The sequence below is a fragment of the Phoxinus phoxinus genome, assembly GCF_949152265.1.
Source record: "Phoxinus phoxinus genome assembly, chromosome: 14".
NCBI lineage: Eukaryota > Metazoa > Chordata > Actinopteri > Cypriniformes > Leuciscidae > Phoxinus > Phoxinus phoxinus.
In genome coordinates, this window is record NC_136889.1 from 5,942,816 (window position 1) to 5,969,417 (window position 26,602).

General features: G+C 36.3%; 2 protein-coding genes across 2 annotated transcripts; both read left to right on the forward strand.

Annotated features, from left to right (window-relative positions):
• Positions 1 to 1,384: 1,384 nt before the first annotated feature.
• capn2a (calpain 2, (m/II) large subunit a) lies at positions 1,385 to 14,358 on the forward strand. Its single transcript, XM_079634255.1, has 21 exons — positions 1,385 to 1,739; positions 2,158 to 2,227; positions 4,056 to 4,174; positions 4,722 to 4,855; positions 5,572 to 5,740; positions 5,852 to 5,935; positions 6,087 to 6,172; positions 6,341 to 6,409; positions 6,499 to 6,659; positions 6,913 to 7,082; positions 7,190 to 7,201; positions 7,484 to 7,695; positions 9,827 to 9,863; positions 10,877 to 10,942; positions 11,334 to 11,391; positions 11,477 to 11,541; positions 11,633 to 11,701; positions 11,785 to 11,863; positions 12,057 to 12,173; positions 13,258 to 13,316; positions 13,409 to 14,358. The coding sequence occupies exons 1-21, from the start codon at positions 1,503 to 1,505 to the stop codon at positions 13,430 to 13,432; spliced, it is 2,097 nt and encodes a 698-aa protein (XP_079490381.1). The 5' UTR covers positions 1,385 to 1,502; the 3' UTR covers positions 13,433 to 14,358.
• A 303-nt stretch (positions 14,359 to 14,661) lies between these two features.
• Positions 14,662 to 26,375, forward strand: capn1a (calpain 1, (mu/I) large subunit a). The gene is made up of 22 exons (XM_079634254.1): positions 14,662 to 14,811; positions 15,932 to 16,178; positions 18,006 to 18,075; positions 19,049 to 19,167; positions 19,426 to 19,559; positions 19,740 to 19,908; positions 20,742 to 20,825; positions 20,913 to 20,998; positions 21,077 to 21,151; positions 21,244 to 21,404; positions 22,117 to 22,286; positions 22,761 to 22,772; positions 22,940 to 23,151; positions 23,932 to 23,971; positions 24,088 to 24,153; positions 24,227 to 24,284; positions 24,379 to 24,443; positions 24,777 to 24,845; positions 24,980 to 25,058; positions 25,853 to 25,966; positions 26,067 to 26,125; positions 26,209 to 26,375. Exons 2-22 carry the CDS (start codon positions 15,933 to 15,935, stop codon positions 26,233 to 26,235), a joined length of 2,115 nt encoding a protein of 704 aa, XP_079490380.1. The 5' UTR covers positions 14,662 to 14,811; position 15,932; the 3' UTR covers positions 26,236 to 26,375.
• The last annotated feature ends 227 nt before the right edge of the window (positions 26,376 to 26,602 follow it).

A 26,602-nucleotide genomic window follows, 5' to 3' on the forward strand; every position in this document is an offset into this window, starting at 1 on the left:
CCCAAAGCTGAGCTTTGGATACTTTGCATACTGATTGTTTCTATTGTTCGTTTAAAACTTCTATATCTAAAATAGCTGTTTAGTTTAGCTATTTAAATCTTATCTCGCACTTTATGACTGTTAACTGCAGCGTTGTGCGGAAATTCACACTGGGCTTGTAGCTACGATATTTCAAAATATATTTAGTGTGTAACTTACATACTTTCCTCCTGTTTTAAAAACGCGCAACTGTGCTTCCTCTTCGCACAAGTCTCAAATCAAGCAGTGATTGACAGCGCTCTGGTCCAATGGTGCGGTGGGCATTTTCAGGTTGACAGCAAATCTAACCCAATGAGATTGGAGGGGGGCACCAGGGGGGGCCAATCACATTCTAGGGGGGGCCGGTGCCACCCCGTGCACCCCCTCTAGACACGCCCCTGCTTGTTACCCGATACAAAATAATCGGCAACCAGACGAACATTGCTCAGGCAGTAGGCATAATGGCCTAATTAGGCAACTTAAGTCTGAAAGACTTTTTCTTTATAACTCACGCGAGATGGCGCCAGTTGCGATTGTATGAGACAAAAGCGAGCAAGTCTCATTTTAAAGCAGCCTTTAAACTGCATTTAGAATCTGTAAAGTTTTTATAATATCGAAAAGCCCAAAGATCTGTATCTCTACTAAATGAATATGTTTGTGATGCCATTTATTTTTAAGTTCTTTTTTGTTTTGTTCCTTTTATTTCAATTATTGTTGTTTCAAATTGTTCTTACCAAATGTGAAAATGTGTAAAATAAATGTCAAAAACTTGATATTGAATTCTGTAATGTTTAAAGTTAAAGTTTTATTTAAGTTAACCCAGGCCAAAATAAATAAATAAAATATATAGGCTACAGCGATAATTGTTATGGATGTATGGATAACCAAACCTGCAAACATTTTAAATAAATAAAAAGAATAATAAATAAATAAACGAATAAATGACCTGAAGTACGGCAAAAAAAAAAAAATTAGAACCAAGTAGCCTATAGGCTAACCGTTACCTGGCACCGTTACCAGGCTGATTTCCCAGAAACCAAACCTACTGAAAAGACTAGCAGCCTGCAGCTAAAAAGTGACCAAAACCCCTGTAAAACCAGCCAACCTGGGTGGGAGACTAGAAAATGTTTTTTTTTATTCCCCCAGCATGCCAGCAAGACGGTCTGAGATATAAACCAAACCAAAAAAAAGTGCAGACGAAATGCAAGACCGCTTCCTCTATAAACGCGTGAAGACCTCAGCTTTGTAAAGCCGCCATGAAGCGTTCTGCATTCTGCTCCTTTTAAGCTGTGCTGCGTCCAGCTGTTTTTAAACGCAAAAAGAACGCAGAAATTCTGTGCGTGTGTGAACTGCCCCTAAAATTAAAGGCTTAGGACCACGCCTGTCCTAGTAGGAGGAGTGGGTGAAGGCGTAGGCCTACGAGTAGAAATACTTCACTGTCGCACTTTACAGCTGTAGAGAAGCACAGGGGAAAAGTTTAGAAAATGTCCGGCGTGGCATCAACACTCGCCAAGAAGAGAGCCCTGGCGGCTGGCTTTGGGACGAACACCAATGCCGTGAAGTACCTGAACCAGAACTTTGAGAGTCTGAGAAGTGAATGTCTGAGCCGCGGGGATCTGTTCTGTGATACAACATTCCCAGCCGCTCCCGAAACTCTGGGCTTCAACGAACTCGGTCCACGATCGTCAAAAACCAGAGGTGTTGTGTGGAAAAGACCTGGGGTGAGTTTCTGTCAAATCAACATGTAGTTTTAACATAGTAATTCATCATATAGCAAGATAAAAAATATTCTATCTATCTATCTATCTATCTATCTATCTATCTATCTATCCATCTATCCATCTATCTATCTATCTATCTATCTATCTTGGCATTGTGGCATGAAGTATATAAACTCTTGGTAATGTACTTTTCTTAAAAATGTACTTTTGTAATGTAGGCCTACTTGGTAATGTAAAATGTACTTGGTAGGCTAATGTACTTTTCTTTAATTTATGTAAAATTTATTAAACAGCAATGTCTGCCAACACATGACTCATCTCATGAGTATTTGAATAGAAAATTCTAACATTTTAAGTACTACGTGTTTTTTTTTGGAAACTTGGAACTTCATCTCATGCTTTTTCACTATTCCTGCAGGAACTCACCTCCAGCCCTGAGTTTATTGTTGGAGGAGCTACAAGAACAGATATTTGCCAAGGAGGTTTAGGTAAGGAAACACCACTGCTATGTGCAATATAACAGTCCAAAATGTGTTCATTGTGGGGAATGACCAGGTAAGATTAAACAATTTTGTCTTGCATTTTATGAAGCTATCTTGGAATTGTCTTATTCGTATTACATTTTTAGGAACTCCCCTCTAAGCATGTGGAAACGTTTTAAGAAGCACACCCACTGTCTTTGAGTATTCTGTTCCCCTTTAATATTGCACTGCTGTCTAATAAGTGAGACCCAGTAAAGTTACTCAGACATCAGAGAAGTCTTGTGCACTTTTTGGATGAAATCCCAGCCATTGCTGTTTTTAGCTCCTCTGTTTGTTTGTTTTACTTGCGATTAGTCTGTTGAGCCGTATGGAGAAATCTTCTGTCTGTGTTCATAAAGCAGGGTGTGATGTGCACCATTGCATAACACAGGGAACTATTCCTGTAAAAATCTGCCTATTATATTACATCTATTATATTGTATCTAAATCTGCAAAAAAATCTCCCTATTATATTACATCTGAATCTGCGTATGTGCTAGTAGTAGGTGCACCAAATTTTTTATTGCATCTTTTTTTGTATCTTTTAAAAACATATGTATAATTATGATGAAGTGTGGACGAATGCTTTTTTAAATATTTTTATAGATATGTTTTGTAGATTTGACTTTAATTACTTTTTTTGTGTGTGTATTTGGCTGCATATCAATTTCTTTACAAATTAAATTCTGTATGAATTAAAGTTTTATTAATTGTATTATTTATTTTATTTGTTAGTTCAGTCTATTTGAGTTATGCATAGATTTGATTGAAGAGTCATGCAATACTTGTAGCCTTGCTAAACACTCCAGAGAGTCATAAATTATTGCATGAAATAAAATGCACAGCACTGGTTTCATTCTTTTAGAATGGGAAATAGTGCTAAAATAGTTTCGACACTGGTTGAGGGAACTCCCCATTAAGACTGATAGTTTAACCGTTACTACAGTAACACTTTCAGTGTTGTTGTACATGATAGTATCACTAGGAACATAATGTCATAGCTGTATGACTATAAAAGATGATTCATACATAGGAAACCGTTTTTTCAGCCCTGTTAGTTAAAGGCAGTTTGAAGCCTAATCAGCTGACACGTTGGGGAAGAATCTGAAAGGCTATTTATTTCAGAGGCAGCTAGCTTAACTGAGTCGTCTTTGTGAAGATTGCGGAATGCAAAGGATATTTGGGCAGGACAAACTGTGTAGGCCTACAACAAACTGCTGGAGGATAGAATGACCACAAACATGAAAACTGTCATCATTTACTCAACCAGCTTTCAAAACCCTGTGGTTTTCTTTCATCATTGCAACATAAAAGGAGAATCTTTAATTTATGTAGAATTTGTACTTGAAGTCATAATGTTTTGAACTGTTTTTACTCGTGACTTTGCATTATTTACATCTCTGCTTTGGTAAAATTCCTTATGAGTATTAAAGGGAAAGTTCGCCCAAAAATGAAAATTCTTTACTCAACCTCAAGTTGTTCCAAACCTGTATGGATTTCTTTCCTCTGCTGAACACAAAAGAAGATATTTAGAAGACTATGGGTTACCAAACAGTTGATGACTTTCATTGACTTGCATAGTATGGGGAAAAACATACTATGGAATTCAATGTGGCCTATTAACTGTTTGGTTAGCGACATTCTTCAAAATCTCATAATTAAAATTCAATTAAATACAACTTGAGGGTGAGTAAATTAAAACAGAATTTTAATACCATAACATAATACCTTTGCAGCTGTTAATTTTGGTAAAGTTTGTAAAACCTTCAAAACTACAGCTGTTTTCTGTCTGCAGGTGATTGCTGGCTCTTAGCGGCCATTGCGTCACTAACCCTCAATGAAGATGTTTTGGCTCGTGTCGTACCATCCAACCAGGGCTTTGGGCAAGACTATGCTGGAATTTTCCACTTTCAGGTAAACAAAGTAAATCTGAAAGTATGTTCAAGTTTAACTTAAAGAGAAATCTGTTGAATACTTAGGCTGTTTGAAGAGCCGATAAAGTTTTAAAGAATCAAGCCTTGCTAGGATGTTGATAAGGTGTTGAGTGGTTGCTACGGTGTTCTGGGAGGTTGCTTGTGTGTTCTAGCTGGTTGCTAGGCAGGTATTAGACCGATACTGACTAATATATCTGATATAGACCGATATCTGACTCAGTTTGGCTCGGTTTTATGGGTTGGAATGGTGGAATGTTTTTGTCAGGACAGGAAGTCAAACTGACTCATAGACGGACAGCATTGATCCCAGAGGAAGTGCATGCTCAGTTCCACTGTGTGCTCAGCCTTGCTGTATTTTTCAATTCTACTTTTTGCCATGCCACTGAGTTTAATTATATTTAAGCATTTAAACTGTAAGTGATGCCAGAGATGATTCACAGGACTTTGAGACTGTGCTTTGCCTCCTGATTCTGTGTTATGATGAGGTTGTATCCATAATTTAAGTACATTTGTTTTGATGTTTGCAGTTGTGGCAGTATGGGGAATGGGTGGATGTGGTGGTGGATGATCGATTACCCACTAGAGATGGAGAACTGCTGTTTGTTCACTCCGCCACAGGCTCTGAGTTCTGGAGCGCCCTGCTGGAGAAGGCCTATGCAAAGTGAGTCATGTAATCTTTTGTTGGGTTTGGGATGTTTCGCTTGTGTCATAACAATCACAATAGCAGTATAGCTTTACAGTTATATTAGTGTCTTATGCTCACCAAGGCATTTATTTGATCAAAATCAAAGTACTTGATACAGTTAAACATTATTATTGTTTTTCTATTTTAATGTTGTTTAAAAAAAAAAATCGATTTAAATATTTTTTTTAATGTCATTTATTCCTGTGATGCAAAGCTGAATTTACAGCATCATTACTTCAGGCTTAAGTATCACATGATCCTTCAGAAATCATTCTAATATGCTAATTTTCTGCTCAAGAAACATTTCTTATTATTCTCAATGCTTGTGCTGCTTCATGTTTTTTGTGGAAACCGTAATAAAAAAAATTAAAGATTCTTTGATTAATACATTTTTCATTTTATACTACTAATACAACTATGTTCTGAATTCATGCACATAAAAATTGTTCAAATTTGTGTATAGAATATAGATTTATTTGTTTGTTTGTATGCAATCTTAAATATGTGGTTACAGTTTTGCAAAGTGTTCTAGTAAGGCATGCACATATGGCTCCCAAATATCACCCATACACATTTTTGGACATTCTCATTAACATTTTTATCAATACCAACAGAAGGTAAACAATTATTGTAGTCTATATCACTCTTTTTGCACACTTTCCCTCAGAGTGACACTGTGTTCTCTTATTCAGAGTGAATGGGTGTTATGAAGCTCTGTCTGGAGGTTCCACAACTGAAGGTTTTGAGGATTTCACCGGTGGGATTGCAGAAATGTACGAGTTGAAAAGCGCGCCATCCAACATGTTCCAAATCATCAGGAAAGCCCTGGACTCTGGAGCTCTGTTGGGATGCTCCATAGATGTATGAGGTCTTCAGCACACCTAAAGATGTTAAAGGAATAGTTCACCCAAAAATGAAAATCCTGTTAAAAAAAGATGCAGTGCTTATATTACCAGTTCCTTGTTCCTACAGATCACCAGTGCAGCAGACTCTGAGGCTGTTACTAATCAGAAGCTTGTGAAAGGACATGCTTACTCTCTTACTGGGGCAATTGAGGTTATTTTTTATCTGAGTTTCTTTCTTTCTTTTTTTTTTTGCTGCTTTGATTAGAGTAAATTCAGACATTTCCCTGTGCATTGGCTTAGTGAAAGAAGACATATACTAAAAGTAAACTTTTATATGTATAATCTATGTACAATTTTGTCAGGTTAATTATCGAGGTCGAAAGGAGAAGCTGATAAGAGTTCGTAATCCTTGGGGTCAGGTAGAATGGACAGGGGCCTGGAGTGACAGGTAAGACCCAACAATTTAATACAAGATTAAAAATAACTTAATTTATTAAAATCTATATTATATTGATGCATGAGCTTGACATTGAGCATTTATAGCATTATACAGTAGAATATTCACAATATTACTAAACCTTATTACTTTATTATATCTATGCACCCTGTATTTTAGCTCCTCTGAGTGGAACGCTGTCGATCCATCTGAACGTGAGATTGTGAAGGCAGAAGATGGAGAGTTCTGGTAAAATCAAATTCAGTTCTAAACCATATAACCACATCGCCAAAGCTTTTCTTGGAACAGTTTTTCACTTCCTGTTTGCATTTGTGCAGGATGTCATTCTCAGATTTTGTGAGGCACTATAACCGCTTAGAGGTCTGCACTCTGACACCAGACACGCTGTCCTCGGACTCGGTCAAACACTGGAGTGCATGTAATTTCGATGGCACTTGGAGAAGAGGCTCTACTGCTGGTGGATGCAGGAACCATGCATGTAAGCATGTTTATATTTCTTTGACCTTAAAGGTGAAGTGTAATTTCCTGACCACTACTTGCACTAAATGGAATTGCAATCTGTTTATGTGGGCGTGGCATAACAACATCGGCTCTAGCAATGCCGTGAGTTCGGGGAGGGACTATCTGTCAGGGGCAGATTAGAGAATGTATAGAAGCACAGTTTGTACTGTATGTATGTATGTATGTGATCAGTTGCTTTAATTGACATCTTAATTATTTGTCTTCCAAAGCCACCTTCTGGATGAATCCTCAGTTTAAGATCAAACTAGAGGAGGAAGATGATGATCCTGATGATAATGAAGTAGGCTGCAGTCTGGTGATTGGCTTGATTCAAAAGAACCGGCGCAAAATGAGGAAGTCTGGAGAGGACATGCACACCATTGGCTATGCCATCTATGAGGTGGGGTTGCTAAGATACAAAAGGATTATGTGTTTGTTATTGTAATGTTTATGACAACCTGGGAAGGGCGCTGTTTATACACCTATTCTTTTTTGCTTTCTTTCTAGGTGCCTTCACAGGTGAGCACAATGGAAAAAACTCAAAAGGATTTTTGCAAATGAAAATGTGGAGCATGAACATAAATAGTAGAAACAGAAACATACTTTTAAATACACTTTTTAGTCAATAATAACCACTGAGCAACCACTCAAAACTCCCAAGCAACCACATAGCAATGCCTTAGCAACCACCTACAACACCCTAGCAATGTAGCATTGACTTATGCACTGGCAAAACCTACGGTACACACATTTTCTTCATCTAGTTTATTCTTCCTCTGGTTCTTGATCGCCTCATTGCAGTTCCATGGGCAAAAGGAAGTTCATCTGGATAAGAATTATTTCCTGAGCCACGCTCAGAAAGCTCGATCTGAGACCTTTATTAATCTGAGAGAGGTCAGCACCCGCTTCAAACTTCCTCCTGGAGAATATCTCATCGTCCCTTCCACGTTCGAACCGCACAAGAACGGAGACTTCTGTGTGCGTGTGTTCTCCGAGAAACAGTCTGAGATGCAGTAAGGACTCTCTTGTTTTATTGAATCAAAAATTATTGATAAGTTCTTGATAAGATCATGTTCTTGTATTGTCTTTAACATGTGATCAAACTGTATTACTTTACAAGTTAAATTTTTTTCTCTCTCAATAATTCAACTGTCTTAAAGGGATAGTTCAAAATGTCCCTTATTAATTACTCACACGCATGTCGTTTCAAAAACGTACAGTAAGACATTCGTTCATCTTCATAACACAAATGAAGATCTTTTTGATGAAATCTGAGCGATTTCTGTCCCTCGATTGACAGCTTAAGCAACTGACACTTTTAAGCAACAGATATGTAGTAAAGACATTAAAATAATCCATGTGACACCAGTGGTTTAACCTCAATTTTATGAAGCGACACGAGTGCTTTGTTTGTGCAAAAGAACATTGGGTGTGAGTAATTAATGAGAATTTTCTTTTTGGGTAAACTAAGCCATTTAAGAAAATGAAACCTATATTGTATTATTTACACTATATGTTTTATTTATATGTATATAAATTATTATTATTTTTAGGGATGCACCGAAATGAAAATTCAGGGCCAAAACCCAACATTTTGAATGCACTTGGCCGAAAACGGAAACCGAAAATGACTATATATAATTATTAATTTCTTTTTTTAAATTAGTTTTTTGTATAATTGTATTATTACGATATCTTTTAATTAAATTCCATAATTTAATAAATCTGAATTTAAAAAATACAAGCCAATAAAATAAAATAACCTTTTATTTAAAGGTACCGGTAACACAAAAGTTAGACTGAAAATAGGCCTATATTAAAATAATATTAAATATCAATATATCAATATATTCATTAAGTTCTATGCAACAGAATCAGATTCAACATTTTTGTTTTTTGACCAATTTTCAAATAAAAGTAGTCCTACAAAGCTATAATTATCAGAGCATGTGAGCAGATAGCAGGGAGGGGATCAGTGAACAAGAGGTTAGCATCATTTTACCAGCGTTGCCCAGCACGGCTATACGCGCCATATTACAGCACAGGAGTGATATTGCATTCAGAAACGAGTCCAGAGAAATTTCATGTCGGCACGTTTTTTGAGCGGACTTTACTTTTCCAGTGAGCGTGAACAGTGCATGAGTGGAGTGTTTGGGCCGTGAGCAGCTGAGCAGAGAGCGCAGCACACACACCGAGCGTAATATTGGGCAGAGAGCGCAGGACACACACAGAGCGTAATATTGGGCAGAGAGCGCCGCACACCCACACACAGAGTGAACACAGTGTTTCTCAAACGGTTACGGAAGACTAAATCCTACGAAGGCTGTATATCTCGGCTGCCACGTCATCAAACTTCGATAAAGGCCATCTCAATTTGAAGGATCCTTGGAAGGCAGCCTTCATTTCACGTCCTTCATTCGACCTGTTTTGAAGGATGCATCGGATGTATCCTTCACGGCCTTACATCACCCACAATCATATGCACACATTCCAGTTCACGAAAATAAACTCACTGAGTCGGCACTGAGGTTGTCTGAGTTTATTATGAAATGTAAGACAAAACTAATGTTTTCGGACATGAAAGCATAGATTTTATCTTTTATTTTGCTGTAAATTAATCACTAACTAAACTGACAATAATGTAAGCTACTGGGAGACCATCTGGAGGCCACTGGCCATCTCCAAACCCATTCTGTAGTTTTTTTAGTTTTTGCTTTCCAAACTCAATTCAGTTTAATATGTTGCTGGCTCATTTAATGATGAGAAATAATATTGATGATAAGAAATAATATAATAATATTAGGCTTGTCTTTGAAGCTGTGGTTGCTTATTTGTCTCGCGAGAGTTGGCAACACTGAAGGAACATTGAGCACAGCGCACACACACAACAGTCGCTTCGAGTTCGAACTTGTGTATCTTCGGAAGCGGAGCCGCTCTTAAAGTTACAAGCAAACCTGCTACGCCAGAGTGAAACTGATCTCTGAACACGGAAGAGCGGGTGGCATATTTTCAGCCTTTTTTCTCTTTCGGACCAAAAGCAAAAATGCCATTCCGGTGCATCCCTATTATTTTTATTATATTATCATTCGATTTTTTGAAGGGGGGGAGTTTATCTACTATCCCTGTCTCTCTTATTTCCTCCAGACAATGTGATGACCCTGTAGAGGCAAACTTAGAAGATGTAAGTCCCATTTTCCTTTGTGTCCTATTACACATTTTTCCTCCTTTGTGTGAATTATGGGAGTAACTTCTAAAAATGTTCATTAACTTTAGCATTGAGTGATGTTTCAAAGTGCTTTCTGTCATTTTGACAGATTTGTCTGCTTTAGAAACATTCCAGCACTGCTAATAGGGATTAGAAGATCACATCCTTGTGATAAACTTGGAAGAGATGTGAGGATGTGGGGAGAATCTTAGTGAATTTTTAGTGAATTATCGGTATTCATGGGATATATCATAGAGTAAAGCAGACCACTGTCAGCGTTGGGTTGCAAACAATGATGGAAATAAAAGAGCTGGATCTTGCAAGCATTATATATTTTAATCAAAATAACACTTCAAGAAATCTAGGAACGTAAACAGAACAACCACAGAAACAACTACAACTGAAAATGAGGACTATGGTTTACACATTTACGTTTACACGACGATGTACTAAAACCGGAAAAGTTTTTCCTTCGTGTTTTTCACGTACAGATGTCAATGTTGTCTAAATGGTCAAATCACATGAGGGCAAATCAAATACTATGGCAACCAATGACAGACACAAAGGAGACTGAACTGCACATCTAACAGGCTAACAACTCAAACCCAGAAACACACAAATGTGCAGTATATGTTGTGTTTTTTGTTACAGTGGAATACAAAGAAAATAATCTGGAGGAAAAGAATACAGCAACTGAAAAGAGCTCTTGCCACAGATATTCTTGTGATACTATGTCACATTAAAACACCAAGCGTTGCGATATTCTTCTGACGTCTGAAAATAAAACATGAAGGAAAATTAACAAATTATTCAGTCAAACTGACGGATAAGGATTATTTGTTGCGCAACCATATAATATGAAATGATTTGTTTCAGTCTTTTTGAGTGGAAGCTCCCCAAACCAGAAGTGTCTCCCATAATTCATAATTCATAATATTGTCATTTATTACTGTGAATATAATCAACAACCCTTTTTTCTATCTCCTCAGGACACAGTGTCTGAAGATGAGGTTGAGGCTGGCTTTAGGGGACTGTTTACTAAACTTGCTGGAGATGTGAGTTATTTTAGACCCTGCATAAAGGCCTGTTCACACCAAGAACAATAACTCTTAATAGCATCCACACCAGCGCGCAATATCGTTCTGTTTATTCTAAACGCATGCTGCAGTTTTGTGTCTGCAGCTTTAAATGCTCAAGCTTTTTAAAGCAGAATAGATTATGATTGGCTGTCAGTGTTTGTTATATTGTAAAATATTGTCCCTGTGCCGTTATCGTTATAGTTGTGGCGTGGACTCTGCTATTCTTTAATATGTATAATTATTTTTAGAAATACTTTTTATCATTATCGTTATAGTTATTGTCCTTGGTGTGAACAGGCCTTTATGCCCATTGATTACTTTACTTGATAAACATGTAAAAATGTAATAATGTTTGCTCTTATCTAAGGACATGGAGATCTCTGCCATTGAGCTGCGAACAATTTTAAACAAAATAGTCGCCAAAAGTAAGTCTTTTCTTTGTACATTATTACTAACAAAAAAAACATATTTAAAAAGATATTTAGTAAACAATTTGTCTTCTCTGTACAGGAACAGATATAAAGACAGATGGTTTCAGTTTGGATACTTGTAAAGTCATGGTGAACCTCATGGATGTATCCTTTTACAAATAGTCCAACAAGCGGTTGTTGTTAAATCATTAGTGTTTCTGAGTGTTACTATCAGTTTGACTTAACTCTAGTGCAGGAAAGTGGCAATGGTAAACTGGGGTTATCTGAGTTTGCCACTCTTTGGAAGAAAATTCAAAAGTATCTGGTCAGTTTGTCTCAAATTTTGCATAGAAACTTTTGCTTCTCATGAGTTATCTTGGGGTAACATCCTCATCATCCCTTTTTCAGGGCATTTATAAGAAGAATGACATGGATGGGTCCGGCTGTATGAGTACACCAGAGATGCGAATGGCTTTGAAAGAAGCAGGTACTCTGACTATTGACCTTCATTCAACTTTTCATTTTAAAATGAGTTTTTAAAGAAGGATTAAATGAATTCTGATACATGGCAGTCAGTATATTCCTGAAAGTCGTATTATGAGCCGCAGTTATTTGCAAGCAGCAAAACAAACTTTGAGTTTTTCAAAGTAACTTGATTTTTGTTGGTAATCATTTCACAGGATTCTCTCTGAATGACTGCATTCATCAGAGTCTGGCTGCACGCTATGGAGACACAGACATGACCATCGACTTTGATAACTTTGTGTCCTGTGTGATGCGCCTGGAGATGATGTTCAGTAAGAGCAATGATTTCTTAATTCTGATTGGTTGAGATCGGTTTTAAGGGTGTTCTTTCTTTTTTTCTAGTTGTATGGCTAATAAAGTACTTGAGGTTTGTTGACCTCATTACAGTTGTATATCACTGTACTACATTCTTTCTGAATTGTCTCAAGTTATATTTTTAACTTAAAAATTTAAGATTTTAAAGTGCCCCTATTATGATTTTTCGAATATTACCTTTTATGGAGTGTGTAAGATAGCTGTTTGTCAATGTAAAAGGTCTGCAGAGTTTTAAAGATCAAAGTGCACAACAAATAAAGTTATTGTCTCCGTCCTCTCCTAAAAGAAAGAACCGATTCTGAAACAAGCCGGCAGTAATTCCAGTCTTACTTCACTGCACGAACCTACGTGGGTTTTCACAAATTTGAATAATGCCAGTCTATGGTCTTCATTGGCTGCCCACAAACAACATCTACTTTGACCCGCCCTCAAACCCTGTAGTTGTAGCTGAGGCTTAGAAGAGTTCATATTGTTGACATGTTGAGAAGACGCCGTTAAACTTGAAAAACTTCGTATCCCTGTGTACAAGTGCTGAGGAAGCCTCTGGAGCTTAAATTCAGATACGGTAATAGCCGTTCCGATTGGGACATGTGCTGTAAAAGGTAGACCAATCACAACGTGACCATCTGACCAATCAGAGCAGAGTAGGCTCTGAGAAAGGTGGGTTTTAGAGAGACTGGATCCTTTATCGAAGCGTTTCTGTGAGAAAAAAGGTGATGATGCAATGTATATTGAGACAATTAAAATGTTTTTTGACATTTGATGCATGTAAACCTATTATAGGAGACCTCTAAAACAAAACTAGGAACCTTAAAAATATCATAATAGGGGCACTTTAAATAGTTCTGTATACAAATGACCTGAAAAACATCTTTCTGTGCCATTACCACCTTGTATGTGCAGCATGTTTTCAATAATTCAGTAATCCAGAGGCAAATATTTCTTTCATACTATATAATGTGATTATATTCCTTTCTGTTTTTATAAATTAAACTTTTACAGCAAATTGACAAAAAAAAATTTTTGTTTAACTTTTTGTAGAAGTGTTCAAGAGGATGGATGCACACGACAGTGGGTCCATTGAGTTGGACTTCTTCCAGGTATGCAATGTCTTGCAATCTAGTAGTATATCTTAATGTTTATACATTTCGTGTTTGCATTTTATATGGTTCTTTTTCTTTCTTTCTTTCAGTGGCTGTCATTTGCTATGATTTAAAGGGCCAGAGGATTATTATGAATTACATTTGTATTGTGCTAGTCACCCTACACAGATAACAATCATATAGATAAATGCTTAATTAGTATAGTGGGCCACCTGGAATTTGTAAATGTGTCCATTGTACTTTGCTACAGAGATACAAGTATAGTTGGCTGTTTTATTTGTAATGGACTTTTCTCTTATTGTGGGGGTGGCAAGGCATCACTGTTTTTCTTTGTGTTGTTGAGGAGAATTCTGCAATTATTTTAAGTTATCAGACAGATGATTTTCACCTGATCTCAGATACAATTGTTGTATTGTATCATATATGGGGGCCAAATTATTGTATCAAACTTGGAAGTGGCCAGTAAGCAACATGTTAGAAACTGCATAGCAATGCTCTGGCAATGACCCACCACAACACCCTAGCATCTTGTTTGTGTGAGCAAGCACTGCTCACATTTTTTAAGAAAATGCTAAAACCAACCAATTACAGACCTGATGAAATCACTTGACAAACAGGATTTTTTTTATGTTAATGTATTTCCTATTGAAATTTAAATAGGACATATCTTAGGGATTGTCCATTAAAATATATATATAGCCACATTATCATGACAAAGAACCATGATTTGCTATGGATAATCAATTCAGGTGTTAAAAGCCACAAAACTATCATTTTGATTTTATATGTGGTTTTTAATGCACAGACTCTATTCAAACTTTAGTTTGTAGATAATTTATAGTGCTAAGATAAAAATGTTTAAGAACTTTATACTTTGAATGAATTTCGAGATTTGTCCTAAACCAAATGTAGACCTACTCTTTTTTTATTATTATTCCTGCCTTGCAAGCATTTGTATTTCCTGATTGGAATTTAAAAATGTGTACAATACAAAGCCTTGTTACTTTAGAGAAACAAATAAAGTGATCTTTTATTATAACATGCTCAGTGTTCAAATTATTCAATTACTTCGGGTTTCAATTTTAAAGCGGATTTTGTCAATAATTTTAGCACTTTCTGGCCAACTTAAAACGTTTGTTGTTACTGTAATATTTGAAATCTCTGATGAAAGTATACTGTATGAAATAATGTAAAAAAAAAAAATATTTGGTTATTGGTTTTACTTTCGTTAGGAATGTTCAAGGCTCAGCTAAATGGGTCAGACCCTTTCAAATCCACTTATTAATTCAGATCAGGAATAAGGAATTTGTATAGCACTTGTCCGTTATGTTGTGACAGGTGCTCTTGTATCGCTCCGCCTCCTCTCTGGACTATCACACACACACACTGAAGCTCTATATACACGCGTGCCGCTTATATCTTTCGGACGAATAGAACTGTATATTTCACACATTCCCATCACAGAAGAGACAGGCAGGACCGCAGTTGCAAGGCAAGTGTAGCGGTTCTTGTATTTCAACCCTCAATGAATCACGTCGAGATTTATTTAGCTTTATTCTGTCCGTGTTGTTGGTCTCCGTCGGCCTGCTGTTAGTTTGTCGCATTAGACACTTTATTCAGTGTTAGATATGAATGTTTTGTACATATTGAAGCTAGAAGAAAGGTCTAGCTATCGTAGTATCGCTAAAAAAAAAATTGCGGTTAAGTTGAAGTTAAAATAATTAAGTGAACCGCAGTGATTTGCGAAGGTTTAATGGAGTAAGACAACACCAAGACAAATGTTTGGCATTCTTTACATTTTAGAAAATAAATGTAACTTACAGAACAAGACCCCAAATAAATCGCCACTAAAAGTGTTTAAAATGTTACTTGTAGAGGTTTAAAACAGTCCTGATTTCTCGACGTTTCAGTAGTTTTCGTACATTTGTTTGTTTATATGTGCAGGCTGTGATATTACACTGAGTGTGATTCGTGTGTTGAATGAATGTGAGGCGCTCAGTTTGTGTTTGATCAATCATTTATATCGAGATAAGAGAGATCAGATGCCAATGGTGTGGCATTTTGAGCATAAAAGTATTTGGCATGCAAATATTTAAGACTGGACATTGAGAAACAGATTATGACTGTACAAACCTTATGCACATATTTAACTGAGAAGAGCCACAGAGCAGCATCCCAGTTACCAAAGACAGTAGTTAACATCAAACCTACATGCACAACTATTCTCAGTTAGTTATTTTTCTCTGGCCATTTGTGCAATTACCATGTTTCACATTAACATGGTAGGCTATCACATTAACTTATTCCTATAATGTTTAACAACCACACAGTGTCAAGATACTTTTTGTCTTCATTTTGAACAGTATGTCAATTGTATTATCATTTAGCCTACATGTATACTGTAAATTAAGGTTTATGGGATCTCAGCACCAGTCTTTTGAAAGCTGGTGTACATGATTGACATTTACATGTCCTTTTTTATTATGGCAAAATGCAATGTACAGAGGCACAAAAATGATGTGATATGGAGTGAGTTTTAAATGTGGAGTGAGTGTGAATCATATTGGTATCAGTTTTGCTATTTATACCCGGTCTGCATCTCACCGCTCCAGCATGTTCACATATGGAGGGATCTCAGCACAGATCAGTGCTAACAGGCTAAAGGCAGATGGCGTGGGCTCTTTTGAGCAGGCGTTACACTTCCAGAACCAGGATTTTGAGGCCCTCAAACAGGAATGTTTGGAAGGGGGCTACCTGTTTGAAGACCCCTGCTTTCCAGCTGAACCGCCCTCGCTCGGGTTTAAAGAACTCGCTCCACATTCCTCCAAAACCCAGGATGTGGAGTGGATGCGCCCTACGGTAAGGAAAAAAGCTCCATTATAAGATGTGGTTGTCTAAAACGGTTAGGGTTAGGTTACTCACCCTCATGTAATTCCAAACCTGACTTTTTTTTTTTTGTGGGAACACAAAATATGGTGTTTTGAAAAACTGTTTTTGTCCATGCAATGAAATTCAATGACAATATTGCACCATGCTGACTTTCATTGTCTTAACGCTTATATTCACTACCTCTTAGTCTCTCATGCTCACCAAGGCTGCATTAATTTGAACAAAATTAAGTAAAAATAGTAATATTGTGAAATAGTAATACAATTTAAAATAACACCTTTTCTATTTTATAATGTAATTTATTCCTGTGATGCAAAGCTAAATTTTCAGCATCATTACTCCAGTCTTCAGTGTCACATGATCCTTCAGAAATCATTCTAATATGAAACATTTCTTATTATTATCAATGTTGTAAAATTTGTTCTGCTTAATATTTCAGGGGAGAATGTGATTCATTTTTTTTCAGGATTCTTTAATAAATAGAAAGAACAGTATAAATAAATGACTTAACTGTCACTTTTGATGAATTCAAAAAATCTTACTGACACCATAGTTTTGAAACGGTAGTGTATACTGTATAGCAGACAGCAACATGCTCTTCATTGTGAGCCTGCACATCCCTGCAGTCAGAATGACTCCCCCTTCTCTCTGGTCTCTACTGCAGCTGTTGTCACTATTATAAAGTTGCATACACATGGATTAGAACTTTTCTGTAGACACACTTAGTCTAAATCCACATGCCTCCTCTGGAAGAATGAAGGCCTCGTTCAGAGGCCTTTAAATAAATTAATGTTTTTCTGGCAACATAGGTGTGGCAGCAGTACTTGTGCTAATGTCGTTCCAAAGCCTGTTATTTCTTTCCATAATATATAAAAATATATTCTTTTCCATACCAGGGTTATTATAATTTACTAAATCTAAAGCTGAAAAAAAATGTTACTTGCAATAAAATAAACTATAACTGAAAAAAAAAAAATATATATATATATATATATATATACATATAAGTACCTACGACTCTATCTCACAAGTCTTATTTTTCTCACAACTGCAAGTTTATATCTCACAATTTAGACTTTATAACATGCAAATGCAAGTTATGACATGCAAATGCAAGTTATGACATGCAAATGCTTTATAACATGCAAATGCTTTATAAAATGCAAATGCAAGTCTTACAATTCTGACTTTTCTTGCAATTCCATGTTAATATCTCACAATTCTGAGGGAAAAAGTCGTTTTATTACTTTATTTTTGATTACTTTATTACTCGCAATTGTGAGTTTATATCTCACTCACAATTGCGAGGGGAAAAAAAGGTCAGAATTGTGAAATAAAAAGTCGAAATTAACTTCTTTATTTATTTTTTCTGTGGCTTAAACAAGCTTTCATACTAAAATAACTTTATACTGTAGATTAATAAATTAAAAAACATGAACAAATAAAAATGCCAAAAACAACAAAATGACTAAAACTTTCGAATGAAAATGGAAAATACAAAAGTCAAAACTAATGCAAAATATCAAATAATTATCCCTGTCTCAGTCATACTAAAATAACACTGTTCCATTCAACGGCAGTTTATCAAAAAGGCAAAAACAGTAAAAAAAAATCTTAGACATTTATCCTTTGTGTACCATACAAAAAAACATGCAGGTTTGTTATAACATGAGGGTGCTTTTCATTTTTGGCTAAACTATTCCTAAAAGGTCTTGCTTGCTTCAATCTTGCTAGGAATAAAAACCTTTAGGCTTCCAAATTCCAGTGTCATTCCCTCTAATCCCTCCTTTTCTGCAGGAGCTCTGTGATGATCCTCAGTTCATTGTGGGAGGAGCTTCGCGGACAGACATCTGTCAGGGAGCTCTGGGTAGGTGTTCTGCTTGTACAAAAGTCATCCAGTATAGTTTCTAAGTGTTCGTGCTCTGCAGGAATCGCCTCTAAATGATTCTGGGGCTGTACCAGCAAACTTAAAGCATGAGTCACGACAGAAAGAGCAGCTCATATAACTGACCTGAGGCGTGTCTGCATGTGACTCATCCGTTTCCCCCTGACCTTGAGTCAGTGCATGCTTGTAATCGTGCCAACTTATTTCAATCAATGTGCATGACAGATTTTTGTCATTTTTATAAGTTACCGCCCTTGTATATTACATATGTCTGCTTTCTATTAAGCTATAAAACACATTACAAGTCGGCACACACACCTACTCATTCTTTATTGTTAGCATTTTCCATGTTTCACAATAATAGAAAAGTCATCAAAACTAGGAGATAACATCTGTATCTCTGTATGTTTGCTCCTATTACATTAACTGCTTTAAAACTCTCAAATTCACTACCAAGTGAAAGTCTGCACAAACATACTCATACATTGTTAGTATTTTCCATATTTCACAATGATAGAAAGTTCATCAATCTTAGGAGATAACATAAATGGAATAATGGAAATTATATAGTGACCAAAAGTATTAAACCATTCAAAATCTCTCATATATTTGAGCCTAGATTTCCTTTGGCTGGGCCTGCCGCCGGCTTCTAGCTTTTAGAAGCTGTGGAAAATTCCTCTGCTCTGAGGTGGAGATCTGAGTGGGATGTAAACAGGAATGGGTACACACAGGCCTCACAGAGAAATAAACCCCACCCCTTTCTTTGTGTCCCCCTGCTGGTTGTAAATTGACAGTTCAACTGCTGTGTTGTATTAAAAGACAAAATAATAATGGCATTTTATTCAGGGATTTTAGTATCACAGTTTAAAAGTTTTTTGAATAAGTGCCATTATTTCTCCTGGCCTCATCTGTTATATATATATATATTGTTTTCTTTTTTCTTTTTCCTGCTCAGGTGACTGCTGGCTCCTCGCTGCTATAGCTTCGCTGACTCTAAATGAAAAACTCCTCCACAGGGTCGTACCTCATGGCCAGAGCTTTCAGGATGACTATGCTGGAATATTCCACTTTCAGGTTATGAAACACACTATGCATGCTCTAAAAGTTATTTTTGTGAATGATAAGACAAATAGAGATTTTGATCTAAATATTGTGTTATTTTTTTAGCTTTCTATTAATCAAAGCATTCAAAAAAAAAAAAAGGATCACAGTTTCCTCAATTTCTTTTATTTTTTATTTTAACCTAATTATTTCTGATGGATCTTGTGACACTGTTTAATCTGGAATCCTCTCAGCTTTTTCTTCATACAGTTGCTTGTTTCTGTTCTGCAGTTCTGGCAGTTTGGCGAGTGGGTCGACATTGTGATTGACGATCGACTCCCGGTCAAAGACGGAGAGCTCATGTTTGTCCATTCAGCAGAGGGAAATGAGTTCTGGAGTGCCTTGGTTGAAAAGGCCTATGCAAAGTATGTCCTGATAGACATTTTGGTAAAGAGCAGCAAATTTTGTTCTTACTAAACAAGAATCATTTACAAAAGTGCACTTATACTTTCTCCATCTTATTTAAGAAAGATTTTCTCATGGTGTGAGTACAGTCTCCTCACCTGTGTGTGTGCGTGTGTGTTTGTTTGTTTGTTTTGTACCAGGTTAAATGGCTCCTATGAAGCTCTCTCTGGAGGCTCCACCACTGAGGGTTTTGAGGATTTCACCGGAGGGGTCTCAGAGATGTACGAGCTCCGGAAAGCTCCGAGAGACCTGTACCGAATCATCGGCAAAGCCTTGGAGAGAGGCTCCCTGCTGGGCTGCTCTATTGATGTGAGAGCTTTATTCACTTAAGGGATACTTCACTCAAACATTTTAATTGTTACCTACTTGAACTCATGTTGCTAGAAACCAGTACGATTGTTTTTCCACTTTTAATGCAAATATTTAGCAGAATGTCCAATCTGCTGTTAATTTACAATGTAAGATGACTGGGATGGTGTTGGGGCTGTCAAGCATATACACTACCCTTTATTTTTTATATTTTTTTATATTCATAGTTTTGTATGTGTGTGTGAATATATATATATATATATATGTATATATATATATATATATATATATATATATATATATATATATATATATATATATATATATATATACACACACGGATGCATTAAATTGATCAGAATTGACAATCACAAAAAATGTCTCTTTCAAATAAATGCTCTTCTTTTGACCTGTCTATTCAACAAATAATTGTGGAAAATAAATTATCTCAGTTTCCAGAAAAATATTAAGCAGCACAACTGTTTTCAACATTGATAATAATAAGAAATGTTTCTTGAGCAGTAAATCAGCATATTTGAAGGATCATGTGACACTAAAGACTGGATTAATGATGCTAATTTATCTTTGACATCGCAGGAACAAATAGTATTTTTGAAAATATAAAAAATATAACTTAATTATAAATATCATTTTTTTAATCAAATAAATGCAGCATATATATAGCCTATATATTATAAATAAATATATTTTTTCGATTGATTGCTTTATATCCATTTTATTTAGGTAATTTCGTTCTTCTTTCAACATTTATTCACACGCATTTATTTACCTATTTCTAGATTTATATTAATTTATTTATAATTGTTTGCCAGATCACCAGTGCCTTTGACATGGAATCGGTGACGTTTAAGAAGCTGGTTAAGGGTCACGCTTACTCAGTGACTGCTCTCAAACAGGTAACGCTCCCAGTGTATGTTGCTCATCGACATATTGGAGTTCAAATTGTGTGCTTTCGTGTGTGAGATCTCTCTCCCCTTTGATAGGTGGAATTTAGGGGCAATACAGAGAGGCTTATCCGTGTCCGTAACCCGTGGGGTCAGGTTGAATGGACGGGGGCCTGGAGTGATAAGTAAGAAATAACACAGAAATACTCATTCAGTTCAGCCCAAGTCATTGAGTAAGAAGACCGTGTATGTTCCCTCCTCAGCTCTCCTGAATGGGACGAGATCGATCCATCTGAAAAGGATGACTTGCACTTACAAATGGAGGATGGAGAGTTCTGGTGAGCTGTTTTAGCTATACAAATTGAATTTGACGCAACAGTTGTGTACTCTCACAGTCACAGCATAAAGAAACGGCTCCCTTTGTCCCCAGGATGTCATTCAGTGAGTTTTTGCGGCAGTTTTCCAGGCTGGAGATTTGTAATCTGTCCCCTGATGCTCTGAGTGATGATGACCTGAGCCACTGGAACACCATCAAGTTTCACGGTGCCTGGCGGAAAGGAAGTACCGCAGGAGGCTGCCGAAATAATCCCAGTGAGTTACACCCCATGTCCAGCGATTTTATCGGTTGAGGTCACAGTGTGGCAGTATTGGTGGTCATAGTGGGAGTCTCTACTACATTCATAGGCTTTACAAATGACCATATGTTTTGAAAAACATGATAAAAAAGATTCTGGATATACAGTCCCTTATGCTCACAGAGGCTGCATTTATTTGATCAACAGTACAGTCAAATAAGTAATATTGTGAAATATTTGTAAAATTTAAAAGAACAGTTTTTTTTATTTTAATATATTTTAAAATGTTCAGTAGACGTTACTAAAGTCTTCAGTGTCACACAATCCTTCAAAAATCATTCTAATATGCTGGTTTACTTCTCAAGAAACATTTCTTATTATTATAAATGTTGAAAACCATGTTGCTGTTTAATATTTTTGTCGTAATATCTTGTCTTTTTTCTAGGATTCTTTGAAGAATAGAAAGTTCAAAAGAAAATAATTTATTTGAAATAAATGATAAATGTCACTTTTGATCATTTTAGGGCATCCTTGCTGGATAATATTAAGTATTAATGTAAAGTATCAATTTCTTTATAAAAAAGAAATCTTACTGACCACAAACTTTTGAACAGTAGTGCATTAATCAAACTATTATTACAATTATTAATGAGTGAATCAAACTCAGCTACCAGCTTTACCTGGGATTTGAACCCCATAACTGTATGTGTTCCTGTACTATTTGGCAGACACATTTTGGATCAATCCACAGTATAAGATCACGCTGCTGGAGGAAGATGATGACCCGGAGGATGAAGAAGTGGCCTGCAGCTTACTGGTGGCTTTAATGCAGAAAGACCGCAGACGGCACCGCCGCCACGGACAGGACATGCACACCATCGGTTTTGCGCTCTACGAGGTGAAGAGGTCCCTTTCCAACATGTTCAGATGTTTGTTATGCTGAACAAGCTGGCAATCTTAATGAGATAATCATATTCGTATTGCATGAACAGGTAGCAAATTAAAAAGGACTTCTTCCTGACACTGTTTCCAATTCCATCTTATCCCATCCATGTGTTCAAGCAAGAACTGGCAAATTTGGCTCAGTTCATGAGGATAAGATGCACTGTAGGACTGAAACCAGCTGGTGGCCACCAAATATTGATTTAACTTTTTGCTCACTGTAGTGTTTTACAAAGCTAGTTCTTAGCTAGGTGTTTACAAGGCTTTGTTTACAAAGGTAGTTGTTTTCTGACATTGTAAAAGATTTTCCTCAGTGCTTTTTGTTTCTAATTATTAATTATAGAAGTAGTTCATTTGTTTTAAATAAATCAATTCGTTGTTCATTACAAAATAATCTTTTCTTTCCATTTCTTTTTTCTCCTCCTTGCAGATTCCTGAAGAGGTATGATCCCATGTCAACAATTTCTTTGTTAAATATGTTTGACTACATCATTAGGCTTGTGTACTTCTATAAACAGAGTGAATTTTCCTCTAGATTATTCACAGTGGAATAACAGAAATTTAACTTTGCATACCGCACACAGATTTATAATGTCCGTCTGTCTGCAGTACGCAGGCTGTCAGAATGTGCACCTTAAAAAGGACTTCTTCCTGACAAACTCATCGAGCGCCCGCTCCGAGACCTTCATCAACCTGCGCGAGGTGAGCACCCGCCTCAGCCTCCCTCCTGGGGAATACATCATCGTCCCCTCCACCTACGAACCCAGTCAAGAGGCTGACTTTGTCCTACGAGTCTTCACAGAGAAGCAGTCAGAGACAGAGTGAGTGTGTGTTTTTGTGTTTGAGAACTTCAGGTATTTTTCAGATTACTCACCCTCATGTTGTTTCTTTCCAATGTCCAAGCTTTTTTTTTTTCATTGATAGTGGACAAAGACAAAATAGCACCATAAAGCCACACACACACACACACACACACACACACACATTTATATAAAGAGAATAAAGAGAGAGTGCATAGACAATTTTGATAATTGTAGTAATTAAATTGTGATAATTCTCTGAATTTTCATTTATATATATATATATATATATAATAATATAATGCACTAGTCACATTGAACTACTTCCATGGTGCTATTTTTGTTGTATGGTAATTTTCTATAGTCATATTTCCTGTTGTATTACTTTTACGCGGGGTGTTTGAGAGAGATGGGGAGCAGGATCCAATTGCAACATGAACTTTTATTTAAACAAACAAAAGTAAATCCAGGCACAGGGAGATGTAAATCCCCAACACCAGACACTGTACAAGGGGGACACTGGGGTATAAATACACAGGATAACGAGAGACTAACTAGGAACAGTTGATGGAAATCAATCACTATGGAAACAAACAAGGGTTACTATAGAAACAAAGCAAAATGGGAATTGAACACTGGAAACTATAGAAATAGCTAATTCACTTCAAAATAAAGGTCCTCTAACGCAAGACAGGAAATTAGACCAGAATCGTAAGTGTTAAATGGGGAAAAAAGAAAATTGGGTTTAGAATGAGGGTTATTAACCCATTACCTTCAATAAAATTAGTTTTCTCTTCAAAGGGAGCTGGATGATGAGATTTCAGCTGACCTGGAGGATGAGGTAAGATTTTGGATCTACATTATCATAGAAACTTACTGACAAAAAATAGATGCCAAGTGCTTTAGAGTGTAAGTTCACACTGTTTAATAAATATGGTTTCTTTGGTTTTCTTATAGGCAGAAATTACAGAGGATGACATCGATGACTCTTTCAAGTCCATGTTTGAGCAGCTGGCTGGAGAGGTGACTGAATATATAAAAATGCTCCTAATGTTAGATTTGTGCATGCAATTTATCATTTTTTGTCTTGTTTTAGGATATGGAGATATCTGTCCGTGAACTCAGGACTATTCTCAACAGAGTAGTGTCCAGACGTGAGTAACACATAACAGTTTGCTCACACTTGGAGTCGACTTGGAGTCAAAATGAACCTGTTTAACTGAATTGAATGAACCATTTCTCTCTCAGACAAGGATCTAAAGACAGATGGCTTCAGCATGGAGTCCTGCAGAACGATGGTCAACCTCTTGGATGTATCCTTCACTATTTAAAAGAGTATTCTGGGTTAGATACAAGTTAAGCTCTATTGACAGCATCTGTGTCATTCTGTCGATTACTACGGGAAATCATTTTTGAGTTTGTAAACAGGCAATAATCTTGTCAATAATTTTTTGCTTTAAATGGCAATGACAGCAGAAATACTGGATATAACTTTGTACAGAAAGGTTAGCAGTATATGTTAATAATATAACAAATAATTTGTTCTGGAACAATGCTTTGCCAAATTATTTTCTGCGGTAATTGACATCATGTCAGTTGTCATCAGACAACCTGCGCCAGTCTTTGTTCTTGACTTTGTTCATCAGAAAGATGGTAGTGCACGTTTGGGTTTAGTCGAGTTTCAGATCCTCTGGAACAAAATAAGGAAGATGCTGGTGAGTGGAGACTTTTTTTTTTTTTTTTTTTACATCTTAGCCTACTGAATAAAACTTGCATTGTGTTTCCCACAAATTTTGAAATGTTTATAGTGTTCATTAGAAATAATTCATGCATATTTTTTTTCACTCAGGGGATCTTCAGAGAGTTTGATATTGATAAGTCAGGGACTATGAACTCTTATGAGATGCGTCTCGCTGTAGAATCAGCAGGTAAAGAGGCATTCATTATTGGCACAAACTCACAAACAGGGCCCAAAAACTTGCCACACCTGCCAAATTTATGAAGGGTGAATTAAGATCATTTGCTGTCCATTCATATTTATCAGCCATAATTGTTTTTAAAGAAATTAACACTTTTATCCAGTACAGTAACAGCACAGACAGTGAAGACTTTTATAATATTACAAAATATTTCTATTTCAAATAAATGCTGTTCTTTAAAAAAAAAGTATATTAATGAGTCACAGCACTTGCATATTGTCACCCTATTGTTGTTTTGATTGCTCCTATTGCTCTCCTCATTTGTAAGTCACTTTGGATAAAAGCATCTGCTAAATTATTAAACCTAATGGCTGCTAAAAATTCAGGTTTGCAGTCATGGGAATACATTTAAAATGTATAAATATAGAAAAATCTTACCAACCCCAAACTTTTGAATGATACATAATGGTAACACTTTACAATACGGTTCCATTTGTTAACATTTCTAAACTACATTAGTTTACATGAATTTACATTGAAAATAATTATTTATTAATCTTACTTTCAACATTTACTAATACATTACTAATATCAAAAGTTTATATATCTATTAACATTATTTAATGGACTTGAGCTGAAATTAACTAACAATAAACCGTTGTTTTTATTAACTAACATTAACAAAGATTAATAAATACTGTTACAAACGAATTTCTCATTATTAGTTAATGCCTACTTGGACCTTATTGTAAAGTGTTACCATAATCTTCTCTGAAAGCCCATCCTGTTCACTTTCTTTACAGGCTTTAAACTCAACAATAGACTCAACCAGATCCTTGTTGCCAGATACGCTGAGAATGAGGTCATCGATTTTGATAACTTTGTCTGCTGCTTGATCAAACTCGAGTCCATGTTCAGTAGGTGTTTCTCTTTGAATCACATGGTGCCTTTTAATTATTTTAAATTACACTGAAACATGTTATGATAGCGCCTTCATAGTCTTGCACTTCCTTGTAGGAACTTTTCAGCAGTTGGACAAAGATGGAACAGGAACGGCTGAGATGAACTTGTCTGAGGTGCTTTGGCTTGATTTCATGATTATTCAAATCTTCAAACATCTACAAAACACTTATCATTCTTTCTCTTTCCTTTTGTTTAGTGGCTCTTTATGACCATGTGTGGTTGAGGTGAACCATTTCATTAATGTCCAACTCAAGAACCTGCTGCAAAGTGCCTCAATGCTGAACTTCTCATGCAACAATCTCATTTCCACTATAACCTCATAAGAATAAAGTGCTACTAGTTTTTTAAAAGGATTTATTAATATAACATAATATATTGCAGTTACACTACAAATTAAACCCCTCTAGTGTGAAACACAAGAGAAGAAGAGGACCTCCACTCACCGCTTCTCTAGGACTGATGGAATGGCTGAGAAACACGTGCATGGGATAAATATCAAGTTTTGCCTTTGTCTTAAAAGAAGACCAGCCTTCGTTTCCAAAAGGTTGTGTACTGACAGTGCCATTCTCCTAAAAGGTGAACTAATGCAT